Raw genomic sequence first — 16,398 nt, forward strand, 5'->3', positions numbered from 1 at the left:
CACATACTGAGAGCAGGAAGGAGTCTAATGTCTGTGGAGCTTTATCATCACGGTCCGATGCCTGGGGGTCAGTGAGGAACAAATGGAAAGCATTTCTAAACTCCACCACAGAACCACAGTCCTTCTGGGCAGACAGACTGGAAATCTGGGCAAAATGACGCTCAAGGTTTTGTGGACCGATGAATGTGGCTTTGGCTTTAGCTGGAGGTAGAAATAATGTCTCAGAAAGAATTTAAGACAAAGACATTAAAGGGACCAAAATGGATGGTAATGCAATTTTGCTCAGCTAACGACCGAATAATGCTAAACGAAATGCTCTCTTGGAGAGGACTTAGAAGCTCGGTCCACACGACGTCGCTCTGATTGGACGTGACGACTGAACTCAGCAAACGGGGTCAAGGAGCAGGCAAACACACGAGGCAGGCCTTGATTTTCCAGAGGTCAAGTTGAAAAAGCAGCACGTTGGTAGGACACGGTTTGAACCTCTGGTAGAAAAAAATCCTGGCGGCCACGGCAGACATCTGACTTCCAGATGTTTCTCGCAACTTTTAATGTGCAGCCAAGGCCAAAATCAGCGAAGACAAAACACGCCGACTCTGGTTCTCCCATTTTTCAGTCTCTTTGTCTCAGACGACGTCTAACCTCAAACTTCACCCCATCACTTATTGGCATGTTAGATTACACGCACCAGAGGGTGTGTAAATACAGTCGCTTAGATGTCCAAGGTGAGGCCCGGGGGCCATTAACGGTCCAGAGCTGGTTTTGAGTGGCCCGCAACTGCAGTTCAACATTGAAACAAATTTGACAGGTCGGTCAAAGGTCACGGTCTTAACAGTCCATGGCCTTAACCCTGGAGTTAAGGCCATTGTAGGCAGAAATTTGCCAAAAAAATCTGAAACTTGAAAACTCTAAAATTTCTGAGATGAACATCAAAATATGTTATTTTCAGATAAAATCTAACAAAATCATGTCTGTGACTAATCTCAAGAGATCAATCTAAAATAATTTGTTACAACTTTTCAGGTTTTTTTCTAGAAGTTTTTTTTTTCTTGAGCCTCGTCTTCAAATGTTGAACTTTTTTGGCAGGTACTCCCCTTTTTTGTTTAATTAACATCTTATTTACGTAATTGATTAATTTAAACACATGAAGCTTTCAGCACAACTTAATGTGCTGAAAAAGCGACATGAATGGATTATGAAAATAGTCAGAGGATACGATGTTCTAGTTTACCTCATCAGACCACATTCAACTTTCCAAACTATAAATTTAACAGTTTGGAAAATCCAGATCAGTGGGAAGCGTGCTATAATTTCACAGTGTGCTTTGCCTCCTTAATCTGAGTTTCAAACCTGTTATTTTCCCGGTGTGGGGCAACTTTTTTTTTTTTTTACTGTCAGTGCGGTGGCCTGGCGCTAAGACCGTGCATCACGTGGAATGAAGCGGACATAACGCTGCCCTTATTAATCACCATGAGGTGTAATTCATAGCCGCCGCGTCACAGGAAGCCTCAAGAGCCAGACCAGCCAGTAACTCCGATCCCTCAAGAGAAAATCCCGTAACAGCCACGTTGTAAAGCTTGGCCTCGCACCTGTCCGTCTGATGTGAGCGCCAACGCCGCCGCACGACCCTTTGGAGTACGCTGGCGTAGTAAAAACGTTGTGACTCGTTGTAGTTTGAAGCACATTTATGTTGTCGCTTACGTTTACTGTCTCCGTTACACAACGTGGCTTGACCCACAGCCTGCACACAGCGAGGGATCAAGGGAGAGAGCGCGTTTTCATGTGGAAGATTGACTCTCTTTTTTCTTTTTTCTTTTTTGTTAGCCGTAACCAAACTTGACTCGCACCCTGTGATGTGGGAATCTGTCAAGTCTGTCAAGCATGAGTGGATTCTGTCTCTACTTTTTGCTGTGCTTTGTGGGAATTTGCTGAGTCTGTGCGGCTGACATGTTTACGATGGCGTATTGGGGAAATTGTGGATATGAAATCAGGGGGAGAGGAGAAATAAGAGGCTTTGAAGATTAATGTCAGAAATTTTCTAGAAAAAATTTGAAATTTAGGAAAAAAACGCATCATATTTTGGAGAAAATGACAAAAATTGTTATAAAAAACCTGAAATTTTAAGATTAATCTTAGAAACGTTCTAAAAGAACACAGACGTTTGTGTCTGTGCTACAAAAAAACTCAAATGTTTGAGAAAAAAAAAGCTTGAAAAGTTGAAAATTTTGCTAGAAAAAAAATCTGAAATTTTGGGATTAATCTTAGAAATTTTTATGAAAAAAAACTGAGATTTCTGAGTTTTAAAAGTCAAAAATCTTTGACTTTCGATGACAAAATTAATTACAACGAAAAAAAAATTTATGGATGGAAAATATCCGTAACAGAGCGTATTTGACAAGAATTTTTTACAGTTTATACAAAGTCACACACATATATAAGTACAAAAAAATTGTTAAGTTACGAAATGCTACAACGAGACTCAGATTTGAATAAATAAATATGAGAGAGATCAGAAACGTCCGGAACTAGAGGTCGATAATAAAAAACTAGGTTTCAAAAATATGTCAAACTCCAAATATGTTAGCGCTAAGTTTTCAAAGCACGAGCAAGAATAAACCAGAAAATACATTTCAAAACAGCCACTACATCCATAACCATTTGATCGGCTAGTGATCTTCATGTCTGTACAAAAGAGAAAGCATATAAAGTTGGTCTGCCAAATTCCCAGATTTGTGGCCAAACAATCTTCATTCTTTCCTTCTTTTAAACAACTATTGTTCAGATTTTTTTTTAATCTTCTGGGTCATTTCAAAACATAATTGTGTAACTGATCAAAGTGTTGTTTTTCCTTTTTTTAATAAAAGCCCTAATTGACGTACTCCAGTCCGCATATTCAGCCTAATTAGCTGGAACTGATTTGTGCCAAACTGCTTATTTTTTCCAGCTCATTTTCACATGGACAAACTGAGCAGCTGACAGGAGCTCCTGATTTGTGGTAAACTGGAGAAACATCAATGGGGCTCATTTTGCTAACACCTTGCTCTGGAGTGAGAAAATGGTTTTAAAACTTCCTAATAGCACACACACACACAGAGACAGAGACTTTCTCTATAGTTGTAAGTAACAAGCCCCCTGACAGTTTCAAACATCGAGTCAGCTCGTCATCCCTGAACTCAGAGTTCACAGCGAGGACCGCGCCGTCAGAACGCCATGTGCCTGAAGTACTTTCTGTATGAACTCTCCACTTGAGCACATCCTAATTAAAAAGTGACTCATCCAGAAGTTGAATTCATTAACAGCTGAAGGAGGACCGAATTTCGCTGTCGACATTTATCAGAGGGACCTGTTAACCCTTCTGGGCCGAACGTTTGGGCGACGATCCAGCCAAATTTGCAGTGCCACACTCTTTTTGGATGTATAAGAGCCCTTTACCACAAAAAAAAAAAAAAAAAAAAACAACTGTATTTGCTTTTTTTTTGTTTCTTTATGTCGTCAGCCAATGATTGCCTTCTGACCCGACAATTTGGTTAATGTGACTAAACGTTTGGACACCCCTGGTTTGCTCTCAGTTATTGCTTGACAGAAAGAAAGAAAAAAGTTGATGTGTGTTTTCGCAAAGGTGTACGTCAATATCCAGTTTAACCCCTGTGTACAAAATCTCTACCTACCAATGAAGACATAGTCATCAAAAAACAAAAGCAACACATCAAACAAAGCCACATTAGCGGCCTCAAAACACGTTTTTCCACCGCCGTCACAGCTACCTGCATCGTGTCCCCAGGATCCCGCCGCTCAACGAGATAATAGAGCCGCCGTCGCCCGACCCTCTCTTGGCCATACATGCAAATATTTGTCATTCCCTCTTAGCCCTAGCGCATCGCTTCCCCTCCTTTGGAAAACAAACCGCTTATTATTTTGTGAGGGTGATGTTTTGTGGCTGGTGGAGAGGCGGAGGGGGCTGTAAATCAGGACGGGTTCATCCTCATGTGAGACCGGTTATGTAACTGAGAGAGATGGCGTGAAATGGTCACATTTGGTTTGGGGCGAACAATCAGACTCTTTATTCCGTTGCCTGCTTCCCCGTCCTCGAGACTAAATTTGTTTTTGTTTTATTATTTTGTAGAATAAAGGATGACATAAAATAGTAAATTGCATTGCGGGTGTTCAAGCTCTACATTTTGTTATTCAAACACACACACACACACACACACACTGTTTAAATCTATTCGTTAGTCCAAAACCATAGACAGCCGTACTTTTTGTAGAAGGTTGGCAAATGATCGCCCTGGGTGGGAACAGGCTCCTCACCGAACATGTCGCTCTCAGAAGAAACTGTTGAGCTTTGCACTACTTTTTACACACACCTTTGGAGTGATAAAGTATAAGATTTACTTTGATTTATTTTTGATGTTTTAAATTTTGAGGCAATTGTTGAACTGCTTTTTTGGCCTGGAACCTCAGTATTCACACGTTTCTGGAACGGAGGTAGAAAATCTCACGATAAACTCAGACCAGCTCAATCTAAGGCTCTGAGAACACCTCTCACCTCTCCATGGTGAGAGCTAAGTCCTAAATACCACACCAAGATTCTTACCCCATGCAGATTTGCTTAAATATGTAAAATGAGCGCTGGTATATTTGAAGCCCTTGTTCTGCAGAAAGGCAAGGCTGTTGATCAGGATCGAGCAGCAGATCAAGAGGACAATCTGGAGCACAGCAGCAAGAACTACCTTACGACGGGTTTTAGGAAATCTTCGAAAATACTCCAGCATCCAGAGTCTGTGGCAGTGCTTCATTAAAGACTTTTGAGGAGACCTAAAAGCAGACGTACACGGCCACTCGCACTCCACCCTAATTGAGTTTGATCACTTCTGCCAAGAAGAAGAAAAGCTTTAAGAGGAAAGCTGTGCCAACCCTTCCCCAAAGAGACCTGAGGCCAGAGCTGCCAAAACGTCCTAAACCAAGTACTTAGCGAAGACACGTCTATAAAGTGTGTTTGTATAAAATGCCACTTCTTGTTAAGATGAGTCTGAAAGATCTTAAACGCTGAGGACCCGCAGCATCTCCCCGCGTCCTCTTCAGTTACGATGGTGTCGAATGATCAAACCTTTGAGGGGTAATTTGACTCAAACCGTGACTCACCTCTGTGTGATCGCTCCCCGGCAAACCGGGTCACAGAGCACGGCTTACAAGTGTTTAACAATATGAACCGCAGAAAACAGCAGAAGGTGTGGCTCAGCTTTCTTTGACAACCAGGATCGTTTAGGGAGAAATAACTTTGTTCAGACGGCAACTAAACATTGAACCTCATCCATTCTCAGGGACTTCCATTGTCACTGTGAGGCCATTTACCCCACTTAGTGCAACAAGCTCCTTATAAATGACCCTTACTCTCCGTAACACTGCGTCGTTATTTATTCCACTCCACATTCACAGCTTATTGGATCTTTATCTCCTTTCTAGCATTACAGAGATTAAATGAGAATGTTGTACAGCAAAGAACTTTCTGCAACTTAACGCTGCAGCATGTGACTTTTAGAAACAATGTTTTTTTTATATCTGAATATATATATATATATATATATATATATATATATATATATATATATACATTTGTTCAAATCGTCACCGTGTTGTCACATTACATGAAAAAAATTATCTGTGGAAAAGAATCTGTGGAGTTTCTCTTCCTCCTTCCTGTGCTCCTACTGCCATCTGCAGAAAAGCACAGTGCCTGCTCAGAAACAACCAATCAGAGTTAGGGGGAGGGTCTTAGCACTGTCAGGGGAGCTCGTGTACACGCTGCTCAATGTGGTAATGGCAGATAGACATGTTGCATGTTAATGTTTACATCCGGGCGTTTTGAGCACGCTTTCAGCGCTGGGAGGCAAAAAGACGATTTGTGAAAAGAGATAAACGTAAAATAAAACGAATGAAAAGGAAGAGGCCAGTGAGCGAAGGCGGCGAGTATCCATCTTCATGAGAGAACCTCCTCTGTTGACTCGGAGCGCCGGCCGCAGTGGCCGTCAAACCCAGCTCCTTTAAGGAAGCCTCTGGTTCACCGTCGCCCCCCCAAAGCCTCCGGTCATCAGGGTCAGCGCTGGGAGAGATTGAAGTGGGTGGGAGTGTTTACCTGTTGTCTCACTGAGGGCTTGAGCTAACAAAAACAAAAGCTAGCGAGTATTGACGGGATTGGCCTGTGAGGCACGCATTGATTGCTGTGACGGATGTTTATGGTTTTTGCCTTTGTTGGAGCTGAGGGGAACGAGATGCTCATGGTTGGTTGTAGTTTGCGACCAAGCACAGTTTGTTTGCTCTTGTTTTTGTGGTTGGCAAACCTTTAGTTCAAAAGGTTCACATTCAGAACAAGTGAGGGTGAATTTTGTTTTATTAAACTTCCTTAAAACTCCAAGCTCAAAAAAATTAAATCTTACATGAAACTATGCCTCTAAATGTTTTTTTTTGTATGTGTTTTTTTAATGGCTCAACAAACGTCTCCATTTTTCCCCTCCAGCACCCGCATGCAGACCCTGCAGGTGGACTCAGTCCAGCGGTGGATGGAGGACCTCCGCCACATGACCGAGGTGGAGTGCATGTGCGTCCTCCAGGCCAAGCCCATCGGCGTGGACGAGGACTCCCACCAGGGGGAGCTCATCGTGACGTCCGGGATCGGCGCGGGCGACCATGTGGCCAGGAACAACCTGCAGACGCTCCTCCGCCGGGCGCTGGTGGTCAGCACGGAGCTGGGCAAGATGTTCCAGCGGCTAGAGAAAGGCCGCTGGCAGAGGGTCCACAGCACGGCCGTGCGCGCCAACTGCCACGTGCGCTCGCTGGTCCACGAGTACAGCGCCGCCCGGAGCACGCCGCCGGAAATGCAGAAGGTGGGACGGATTTAACAGAATTTTATTCTGACAGAGTAAAAGTGTCACAAGTGACGGAGAACTAAGGCCACGCAAAAAAAAAAAAAAAAAACCCAAAACACAAACAATATTATGAGAATAAAGTCTTAAGATATTGAGAGTAAAACTATACAAGAATAAAGTCGTAGTATTACAAGAATAGGCATAATAATATGAGAATAAAGCTGTAATATGACTTTATGCAACTTTATTTTCACATTGCTACATCATCCTTGCAGTATTATAACTTTATTCTCCTATTATTTCAACTTTATTCATATAAAGCAACAAATTCATTCTATCAGTATGACTTCATTCTCGCAACATTATGACTTTGCTTGAACATTTTTATTTTTTCTTAGTATAGCTCTAATACTTTGTTGTACAAATGAACAGCAACAGATTTTAAAAATGATTTTTATGCCTTTCTTTCTTTTCGAAACGGTTCTTTAAATGTTTCTCTTTGCTTTTTTTTTGCAGTATGAAAAATCACTGCTGGAAAAGTGCATGGAGCTGACTAACATCACTGAGAGGTAACGGACACGCAAATAAGAATAAATGTAAGAAAGAAGTAGAAAGAACCACACGCTATGAAAAAGGCAAATCTAAAATGAACAGCAACACGTGAGAAATCAAATTGTAACAAGAGAAAATATTTATTTCTTTCATAAAGCTCAAATTCATCTTAAAAAGTGCATTTAAAAACAGAAAGTTTGCTTGAAGGGCTGTAAATTCTAAAAAATGTAATAAAAAATAGAAACACACAAGACCACGACCGATTTTCAAAAGCGTCAGTATGGTATCACATCAACATGATCAAAAACAATAAAAAAAAATATATATATATATATTTTAAAAGACTTTGAAACAGGAAGTGTGGATTCTTGATAAAAGTTTAAAGGCAGTTCGTTTTAAAGTTTGCGAGTCTCGACAGAAAAATCTCAATCTCCCTTAAAACCTTTTAACTGCTTGAGGACCCTGGCGCCGCCATCGACCCTTTGACCTCCACGCGAAGGTCTTTGAGGTGACGGTTAAAGGGTCGAACTTCTGCCTGGTTTTTGCGATGACTGAACCGCAAGTGGAGCCCATTTGTTATCCAACAGAACCAGACCTGGTCAGAGTTGTCCGACAGAATATTTCCACCTGATATTTGGGCCAATTTGGGTTCTGGAAACTAGAAACTCTCCGCAAAAAACAAATCACAGGCGGACGGTTTGAGCAGCTTAACTCGGCTAATGTTACAGACGGTTTCTTCGAATTCAGTACGGAGCGCCGCTTTTAATGGCTGCTGCAGGCTCTTTAGTGGAGCGCACTTCAGCTGTTCTGACCCGCTGTAAATGTGATCCATAGCCTGACACCGGCTCCTGGCACCGTTATCACGGGGAAGGGCCTCCGGTTCATTAATATTCTGGGGTTTGTACGCTTCTCAAGTTATGAGGGCTGCTCTGTCGCGGACGACGGGGTCCGGCGCTGCGCTCGGAGGTCTGGGGGATGAAAGTCTGTCTTTTTCTCCCAGCACCTTCTTCCTATTTCATTAATCCCTTTGTTTCGACACAATACAGCCGATACGTCTTCATCAAATATTTGCTGAGATACGTGTCACTTTTAACACTCGGATTTCCTTTTTTTAAGGTTCCAAACACAGAAAATCGTTTTACTTTTCTTTTAGTTTTTTTGCAAAATAGGGTTTTCTTCTTCAGGGTGTTGATATTTTTGTGGAAAGCAACAAACAAAAGATTGAACATGTGCCACTTTTAATGTCAATTTTGTGGAAATTGAGTGGAACTGAAAAATGTGAAAAACGTTTTTTTATTACGAGGGAGCAGCTTTGTGTAAGATTTTGCCTTCGTTATTTAATTCATGCTTGAGAAATTCTTTCATTTCCCTGTTAAAGGGTTCATACAGGAGACATTCTGATTTCAGACTCTCAGAAAGAGCAGGAGTTACTTAATAAGTATGGATATATTTTTTTAAACAAATGTTACACAGTGCAGCTTTAATGTAGACGGCCAAACTGTCAACTCTTCTTTTCACAGATCAATGATCACTAAAATATTAGCCTATATAATTTCTGGTCTGTTATGGTTTTACTAAATCTGCACCTTACAGAAATATAAACTGATGTGTCGCGCTCACCAGAAGTCACTTCACAGTAAAAAAAAAAGGAACAAAATGTGTTTGATATTGTTTGGAATCAGACAGTGTTTACTTCACGTTGGGCCTCCTTCCTGCAGGTGCCTTCACACGGATGACGAGTTCTTCCTCAAATCCATGAGGGAGGCGATCCACGAGATCCTCACAGACGTCAGCGATTCCTTCAGCAACATGATCGACATGGCGCTGGCCAACGAGATCCGGGTCGGTGACTTGTATTTATTTACCTGCGTTCCGCAGCTTTGGCAGTCATGTTGACTTTATGGCGACAGAGGAGCTTTAAGCCACAGAGCAGAGAAACAGCAGCAGCAAGAGCTACAAGTTATTTACAGGAAAAGCTGGAAGAGGCTTGCAGATATTACTACAATGAAGGGTTATAATGGTTTCCCATGTGTAATGCCAGAGAATTGCAGTGACAGGAATATCCAGTAAAATGTGATTTTAACAAGCCGTACCTTTATTTGAATTCATCCAGTTGTCGTCCATCAGTTTGACCCGAGGTCTCGTCTTCCTCGCAGGTTCTGATCAAACAGATCGAGTCGTCAGACTGCGTCCAGACTATCGGCAGCGCCATCAGCAACCTGCTGTCTCTCACCCAGGACGGACCCCAGCTCTGCAGCATCATCGCCAAGGTAGTCCGGGTAAACCGGCTCAGCCAACCGGCTGAGCCGCTCAGGGGTGTTTTTTTTTTTACCCTGATAGGTGGAGATTGGTCTCCGAACTGGGATCTGTGGTGACTCACCGTTAGCGAGTAGCCACCAGTCAGACCAGAACACAACGCCGCCTCGCTCTTTCAGTACCAGATAAGACCAGACAGACCAGACAGCATGTCTCAAGCGACCATTAGTTACCCTGATTCCTCCGATAAGACTCATCCTGATGGACACACACACACATATATATATATATATCATATATATACCTGTGCGCTTCCTTTACAGCCAGATTGTGAGATCAATACTGTCAGCTCTCATTAGCGATGGACATAGATCACAATTGCAGTTTGCACACATGCCACAACCTGCCCATCTACTCCTATTTAACTCCCAGCGCAGAGCCGCTGACCGAACACGTCCACCTGCTATTTGAGCTAATTAGCTTCCTGCTGTCTGTCACGCTAGCACTCTGAGATACGGATCATCTGCCTCGTGTCGGATCTCTTCGTCACGTTTTCGTTTTCCTGCTTGTCCGGAGTGTGTTGGCTGGGGGGGCTCAGAGTGAATCTGCCTCCTCCGTCTCTACAGCAGATCCAGGCCGAATGTCACGGCTCTGACGAATGCTGGGTTGTGAAGCGGAGGTGAATGGAAATTTGATAGAAATATGTGATCAGGAGTTAAGTATTAAGCTTTTGTCTTTTACCTTGCTTTTGGTCCTTTTGATCATTTTTTCTCAAAAATACTTTTTTTTTGTCGAATAGCTGCTTCGACGTGATATTTATTTTTTATAATCAACTCTTTCATCATGTCATTCTCTCATAAAAAAAAAACATATCTGGAGTGTTGCCTTAATATTTTCATGCATGTTTGAGAAATCCTTTAATCAGCTGTGCTCCTCTAGACTAGCGGCAGCAGTGTTTGGCAAACACCTAGTGGAACTCCGCCTCTACTGAGCTCATCGTACAAATGACGTCTAAGTCCAACGCTCCTAAGAATAGCTGTAAATGACATTGATGTTTGGCACAGGAAAGCGTTGTTGTCATGACAACTGAAGAAGGAAGGTAGGAGCTTCTTAAAGAGACAGAGGCCCATTTTAAGGCATCAAATGCAAAGTAAAATTCCACTGATTTATTTTAGATATTTTCTGTAACGACTGAAGGTAACGTAGTTACTTGATAGTGTTACAAATTGGAACTGTGTGGCTAGAAAATACGTAACACCGGCCCTTTAAATACGTCTGTGCAGAAACACACAGAAAAACACATATGTCTTCAGAAATTGAGCAATGAACGAATAACCAACTTTAAATATGGAGAGAAATTCACCAAAATGTCGCAGTGATTATCCTTAAATCTCCGGATTGCACTTGTTACATGTCGGAGCAGCTCTGTCAAGTTTTTATTCTGGCTTTTTTGGGCAGCATGTTTGAGTGATTGTTTCCTCTGTGCAGCTGGAGGAAATTTTGCTCTCACTTTTTTTTTTTTCATTTGAATGCTTTGATGTGCAAGTGTAGCAACAAGGCATTCCTTTTACGACTCGGAGCAACGTGTTAGCATCTCGAAAGCCAGAATAATAGCAAAACTATGACTCCAAAATCCCACCTAGACAGGGATTTAAAGAAAGGCACCAAAGCGAATGAGCGGTGTGTTAACATGCTGCCATGGGATCATCTCTGCTGGAAAATTCAGCTGTTAGCACGTCAGAAACACAAAATCTTAAGTTTTTATGTATAGTTTCTAGTGCAAACCTGTCAGTAACGAGTAAATTAAGACAAAAATGACTTGAAAGTACATTTTTCTCGCAAGATGTATGAGCTTTCATTTGCATTCACTAATTCTTGAATGCAAATGAAAAAGGACTAGTTCCATCTATAACGAGACATTTTACTTGATTTTTTTGTGAAGTAATCTAATTCAGATACTTATGTATCTGAATTATTGACTTCACATAAGCTTATTCATCCCACTGAAAGTAACTCTTAAATGTTTTTTTTTTGTCTTAACTCAAGTGTGATACGATGTTTACGCTGGAAGGCAGAAAGAAATAATTCTTGGTAAGATTTTGTGTTGTTGCAGTGCAACAGTCACACAGGCTGTCACACAGCGACTGTCTTCGGTCAGAGGCCTCTTCAGCTGCGTTGGAAGACTGACTGCTTCCTCCCGACAGTATAACCCTTCACAGCGACTGTTTGAAGTCACTTAAAGTGACAACATTCAGTTTTAATTTGGGACAGATGAAGAACTTTTGAATTTTACCGAGTTCTTAGAAGACACGAAGTCGTTTCTGAGCGCACAGAGCACGCCGGCCCGCCGTGTGGTCCCTGCTTCGAACAAACCGCGAGCTCAGCGTTGCGTCATCTAAAAAAATAAATTACTTAAACTCTCACTGACGAGGTTTCTGCTTGTAAATCTTGTTCTAAATCACCTCCTTCCCTGCTTGCGAGCTCAGCAGAGAAGAGAATGATTCATAAAACTATGAGACGGAAACAAATTACACGCAGTGCGGGCCCGTGTAGCTGGGGAGACACGGATGGAGACGCATGAAGTGCGAGTGGAGCGGTCCTCCGAGGGCTCCATTTAGGGAATGAGGGTGAAATGGGTGGAAGAGACGGGGAAGCAGCGAAAGAGAAGCCCAGCAATCTGTGAAAAGCAGGAGATGCTCTGAGAGGGAGAGAGAGAGAGAAACAAAAGACAATTCCTCTAAAACCAGCCGTCATCTGGCTTTATAGTAGCAGAAATGGTCACTTTTTCAGTGATATATGGGGCCACATTGAAGATTTGCTGCTGGAGCGCAGAAATATTTCCAACGCATCCACTTAGATTGTTTTACCTTAATTAGAAAAAGGACAGTGAAAGGAGGGGCAGTGATAAGGATAAGAAGAATAAGAAACTGGCAAGGAACCAAAACTATAAACCGTAAGCTAAATAGGATTTACAGTTCTGGTCAGAAGTTTACACGCACTCATCATCGACATAAATATCCTAACAATTTCGAGCTCCTGAATAACGGCGGTACTCCTAAAAGAGTGAGTAAAGTTCAGTTTTTTTGACGAGCGTGCATTTCCATTCACAGAAATGCACTGGGAACAATTATTTGATGCCTTTCCGAGGAGTTTTGTCTGGGATTAAAGTCTGAAGGTTGGACTGGAACATCGGTTTGATCTGGAACTGAGGTGTTACTCATTTATTGTGTTTGGGGTTGTTGTGACGTTAGAAACTTCAATCTCCAGGGTAATTCCTCTTTTGCATGAACAAATCTCCCCCCGGGGCGTTTTGAGTCTCATATAACTGTGGAAAAATTAAGAGGCCACTGCACTGAAGTCCATTGAAAACTTCATAGCTTTTCCACCGAATATTGATGTCTGAACTCTTCCTGAGCTGAAAGGTTAAGAGTTGTTGTTCCTAAATGGATGTGAACTTGTTTTCTTTGCATGATTTGAGGTGTGAAAGAGCTGCGTCGTTTTCGTTACTTTGACCATTTCTCTTCTTCTACTAATAAATACTAAATGTTGGCTTGGAATTTTGGAGACATGCCATCAGGAGAATATTCATTTTTCTCAAACATGTCTTTATAAAAAGTAAAATCAGAGAAACCGATCATGGTAAGTCGTCTCTTCATTTATGCCAGAACTCTGTCGGATACAATTGTATGGAAAACATTTCTGTACCTTGATGGCTGACTCAATGTAACTTTTCAGTGCATACTGACTTGGTTTCAGCGATTTTATGTCCAAAACAACCCGTAAAATGCGATGCCATTTCTCTTTAGTATGACTCACGATAAGTGTCTGATGATTGCTTTGCTACTCACAGGACCTGTAGACCTTTACTCACCCCGGAGATGACAGTCGCCTCAGTCTTTTCTATTTTGGCCCTTCTTTGATCCATTAAACTGGTAGTTTTTCATTTTCTTCCACACCTTTTTGGGTTTGGCTACCAATCTAAAGCTTCTGACGTCGTCTGAAACGACCAACTCGACCCCAGTGTTTTAATAGTTATGCCTTAGAACCAGGATGTAGAACATCTGATGCCTTCGTCTCTAAAACACGGCGCTCTGTTTGGACACCTGCTCATTCACATAATCCAGTTGTACAGAATCGTCCCATTGCTTCTCCACAGCTGCTGGGAAGTTATTTGAAATTTTGGAATATGATTTTAACCGGAAACAGGGAACTGCTCTGGGTGGTGATGTGGATCTGGTTTTCCTATGTACACCACTACATATATGTACATCACCACTAATGTATGGGTAAATGCCCAATGAGCAACTCGCAGCTCGAACACATGGGTTTTATAGCAATCCACAAGATGTTGGTGTAACATCTTAAACATCTGGTGTAACTCCAGCTGGGATGTGACCGCTCCGTTTGGAGTTGAAAGTAGAGTTCCTTTCAATTTGATTGGCTTCCTGGTGAGGCATTGGCTTTAAAGGTTGCAGGTCAGCGTTTTGGGACGACCGCTGCATCCTCATCCTGCTGGAATCTTTCATTTTGATGAAGAAATTTGAACCATCGGATCCAAACCCCCTCCCCTCAAATGAAACGAATCTTTTAAGCCGGACTAAACTTCGCAGCTGCTAACAGGAACAAGCCAAAACTTTTTCTCAGAATAGATTTAGATGCTTCCTGCATGCAGCTGCAAGTTAAGCGAGAAGAAAATGTCTTTTAGAGGGAAAGAGTTTTTCAAAGTGAGGCAACTGTCAAACATGGTGATGCTTGGCGTTTCACTGTCAGTGATGCCTGGGCCCGGTTTGCTGAGTGGGATAATAGTAATAAAAAAACAATAACATGATAATGGCTGTAAAAAGTGTCTTTGCAGCTGTATTAATCAGCCACGGTCAGCAAAATGTTGCTTTTTTTGATAAAAAAAAAAAATTACAAAAAAAGTCAAAAGTCAAATCGAAAACTAATTTCTCCAAAGTATAATCGGGAAATTGATGTTTTTTGGTTTTTTTGGTCAAAATTCCGATTTCTGTTGATCATGATTGATTAGTGAAAGCAATTAAAATGGTACAACATTTAATTGGGTGAATACTTTATAGAGGTTTTTGACATTGTGTGGATACCATTAAATAAAATATGATTCAATTTGTGCACTTTTTTTGTCGTTTTACAAATATTCGTCTGCATAATTTATGAGAATGAAGTCGCATGAGAATAAAGTTATAAAGTTACCAGAATAAAGGCAAATTATATTTGTCTTGTAATGCAATTTATTCTCGTCAAATTATGCCTTTTTTCTCATTGTTATGCCCTTATCTTAGTATCATTTTGAGTTAATTCCTTTAACTTGATTGTTTTATTTTTATTTATTTCTTTAGTGAAGCCTTAATATGCTGTCATAGTAATCAGGCACATGGGGGGGGGAAAAAAATCATGTAAAATCCCGAGCGTTTCTGCAGAGTGTGTGACGGCGACGACAGTCCTGCCAGGTGATGCAGAGGGACTGCGTAGGCAGCGAGCAGGGAAGAGCGGTCAGGCTGGAGGGCAGGATGATTAACCACTCCAAGCCTCGGCGCAACACGAGACATGCCAGTCCGGCATAATGGCCTTATTAGGATAATGGTGGTAGTTACAGGCTGCGTCTTCCTCCAGGTAACCAGCCGCGTGCACGGGGAGCACAATTCAGTCGCTCCCGATTCGTTTCGACAGAGGGATGCTTTCGCGCCGAACACGGAGCGAGGGAAGACGCTGCTTTTGTTTGTTTACACCAAGCAGAAGAGAAAATGCCTGCTATTACGGACGTGCAACATGTACTTTATTTAATTTTTCTCAGCTCACTGGTTTCCATTCACGAGGCGTGCAAAGTTTCACTTGTTTCAGCTGACGTTCACAAAAAAAAAAAAAAATTGCAGGAGGGATTTGAGAGGTTTTGCAGCTGGCGGGCCCGCCGAGCGGAGCCGGCCAAATCCGCTGGTCATCTCAGGTCCGTTGGACTCACCAGGGCCTGAGAGCAACGCTGCTGGCTCTGGATCTAGGTAGCAAGGAGCAATTTGACTTGTCATTTTGTCCGGTTGTTCACGTCTGCAGGGCAGAAGCGGGCGGTGACGTTTGGCGTCTCATTTTGTTACGAGAAAGTGTGACAACGACTCCGGCGACAAGATTTTTTTTGTTTGAGTTTGAGGCTGAACGTTTTCCCTCTATTAGCAGCATTTCTTCTGTGACACTATTACTTTAATACTAAGAAAAGATTTGAAAGAACAAAATATGACGACAAACTTAAAGTCAAATCATTGCAAGAATTAAGTCTTACAAGAATAAAGTCGAAATATGAGAGTAAAGTCAAAACAAAATGAGAATAAAGTCAAAATATGAGAGTAAAGTCAAAACAAAATGAGAATAAAGTCAAAATATGAGAGTAAAGTCGAAGAAAACAGAGTTCTGGGTTTTCTATCAGCGGCTCGGTGACAAAGCAACCCGTCTGGAGTTTTATTCCAGGTTGCGATTGGAAAGAGACGACAGGTGTTGCAGACCGTGGAGGTGTGAGGCCTCCGTCTCTTCAGGTTAGCGCAGCCAGACAGCTGCTACACAGATCGCGTGGGAATATTCTGACTCTGAAGCATCACGCAAAGTCGCAGCCTGACTGCAGCACAATAGGTCGCTTGTTCTCTTCAGCCTTCACACAGCAGATCAGCTGGCAGGTTTGTAGAAGATATAATGGAAAATTCACCCCAGGGGCAGAAACTAGAGT

The 16,398-nt window shown here is 42.0% G+C and overlaps 1 protein-coding gene across 5 annotated transcripts in view; it reads left to right on the forward strand.

Moving 5' to 3' along the window:
* Positions 1 to 16,398, forward strand: part of LOC129366128 (protein inscuteable homolog) — a 49,184-nt gene that overhangs the window by 22,183 nt on the left and 10,603 nt on the right. For all 5 annotated transcript variants that reach the window (XM_055039809.1, XM_055039801.1, XM_055039834.1 and 2 more), the window contains 4 exons: positions 6,515 to 6,881; positions 7,380 to 7,432; positions 9,134 to 9,257; positions 9,572 to 9,685. In XM_055039809.1, coding sequence (XP_054895784.1) covers positions 6,515 to 6,881; positions 7,380 to 7,432; positions 9,134 to 9,257; positions 9,572 to 9,685 — 658 coding nt within the window. The remainder of the gene's footprint in view (positions 1 to 6,514; positions 6,882 to 7,379; positions 7,433 to 9,133; positions 9,258 to 9,571; positions 9,686 to 16,398) is intronic.

Source organism: Poeciliopsis prolifica, unplaced genomic scaffold (genome assembly GCF_027474105.1).
Source record: "Poeciliopsis prolifica strain line A6 unplaced genomic scaffold, Auburn_PproV2 SCAFFOLD001, whole genome shotgun sequence".
In the NCBI taxonomy this organism is placed as follows: domain Eukaryota; kingdom Metazoa; phylum Chordata; class Actinopteri; order Cyprinodontiformes; family Poeciliidae; genus Poeciliopsis; species Poeciliopsis prolifica.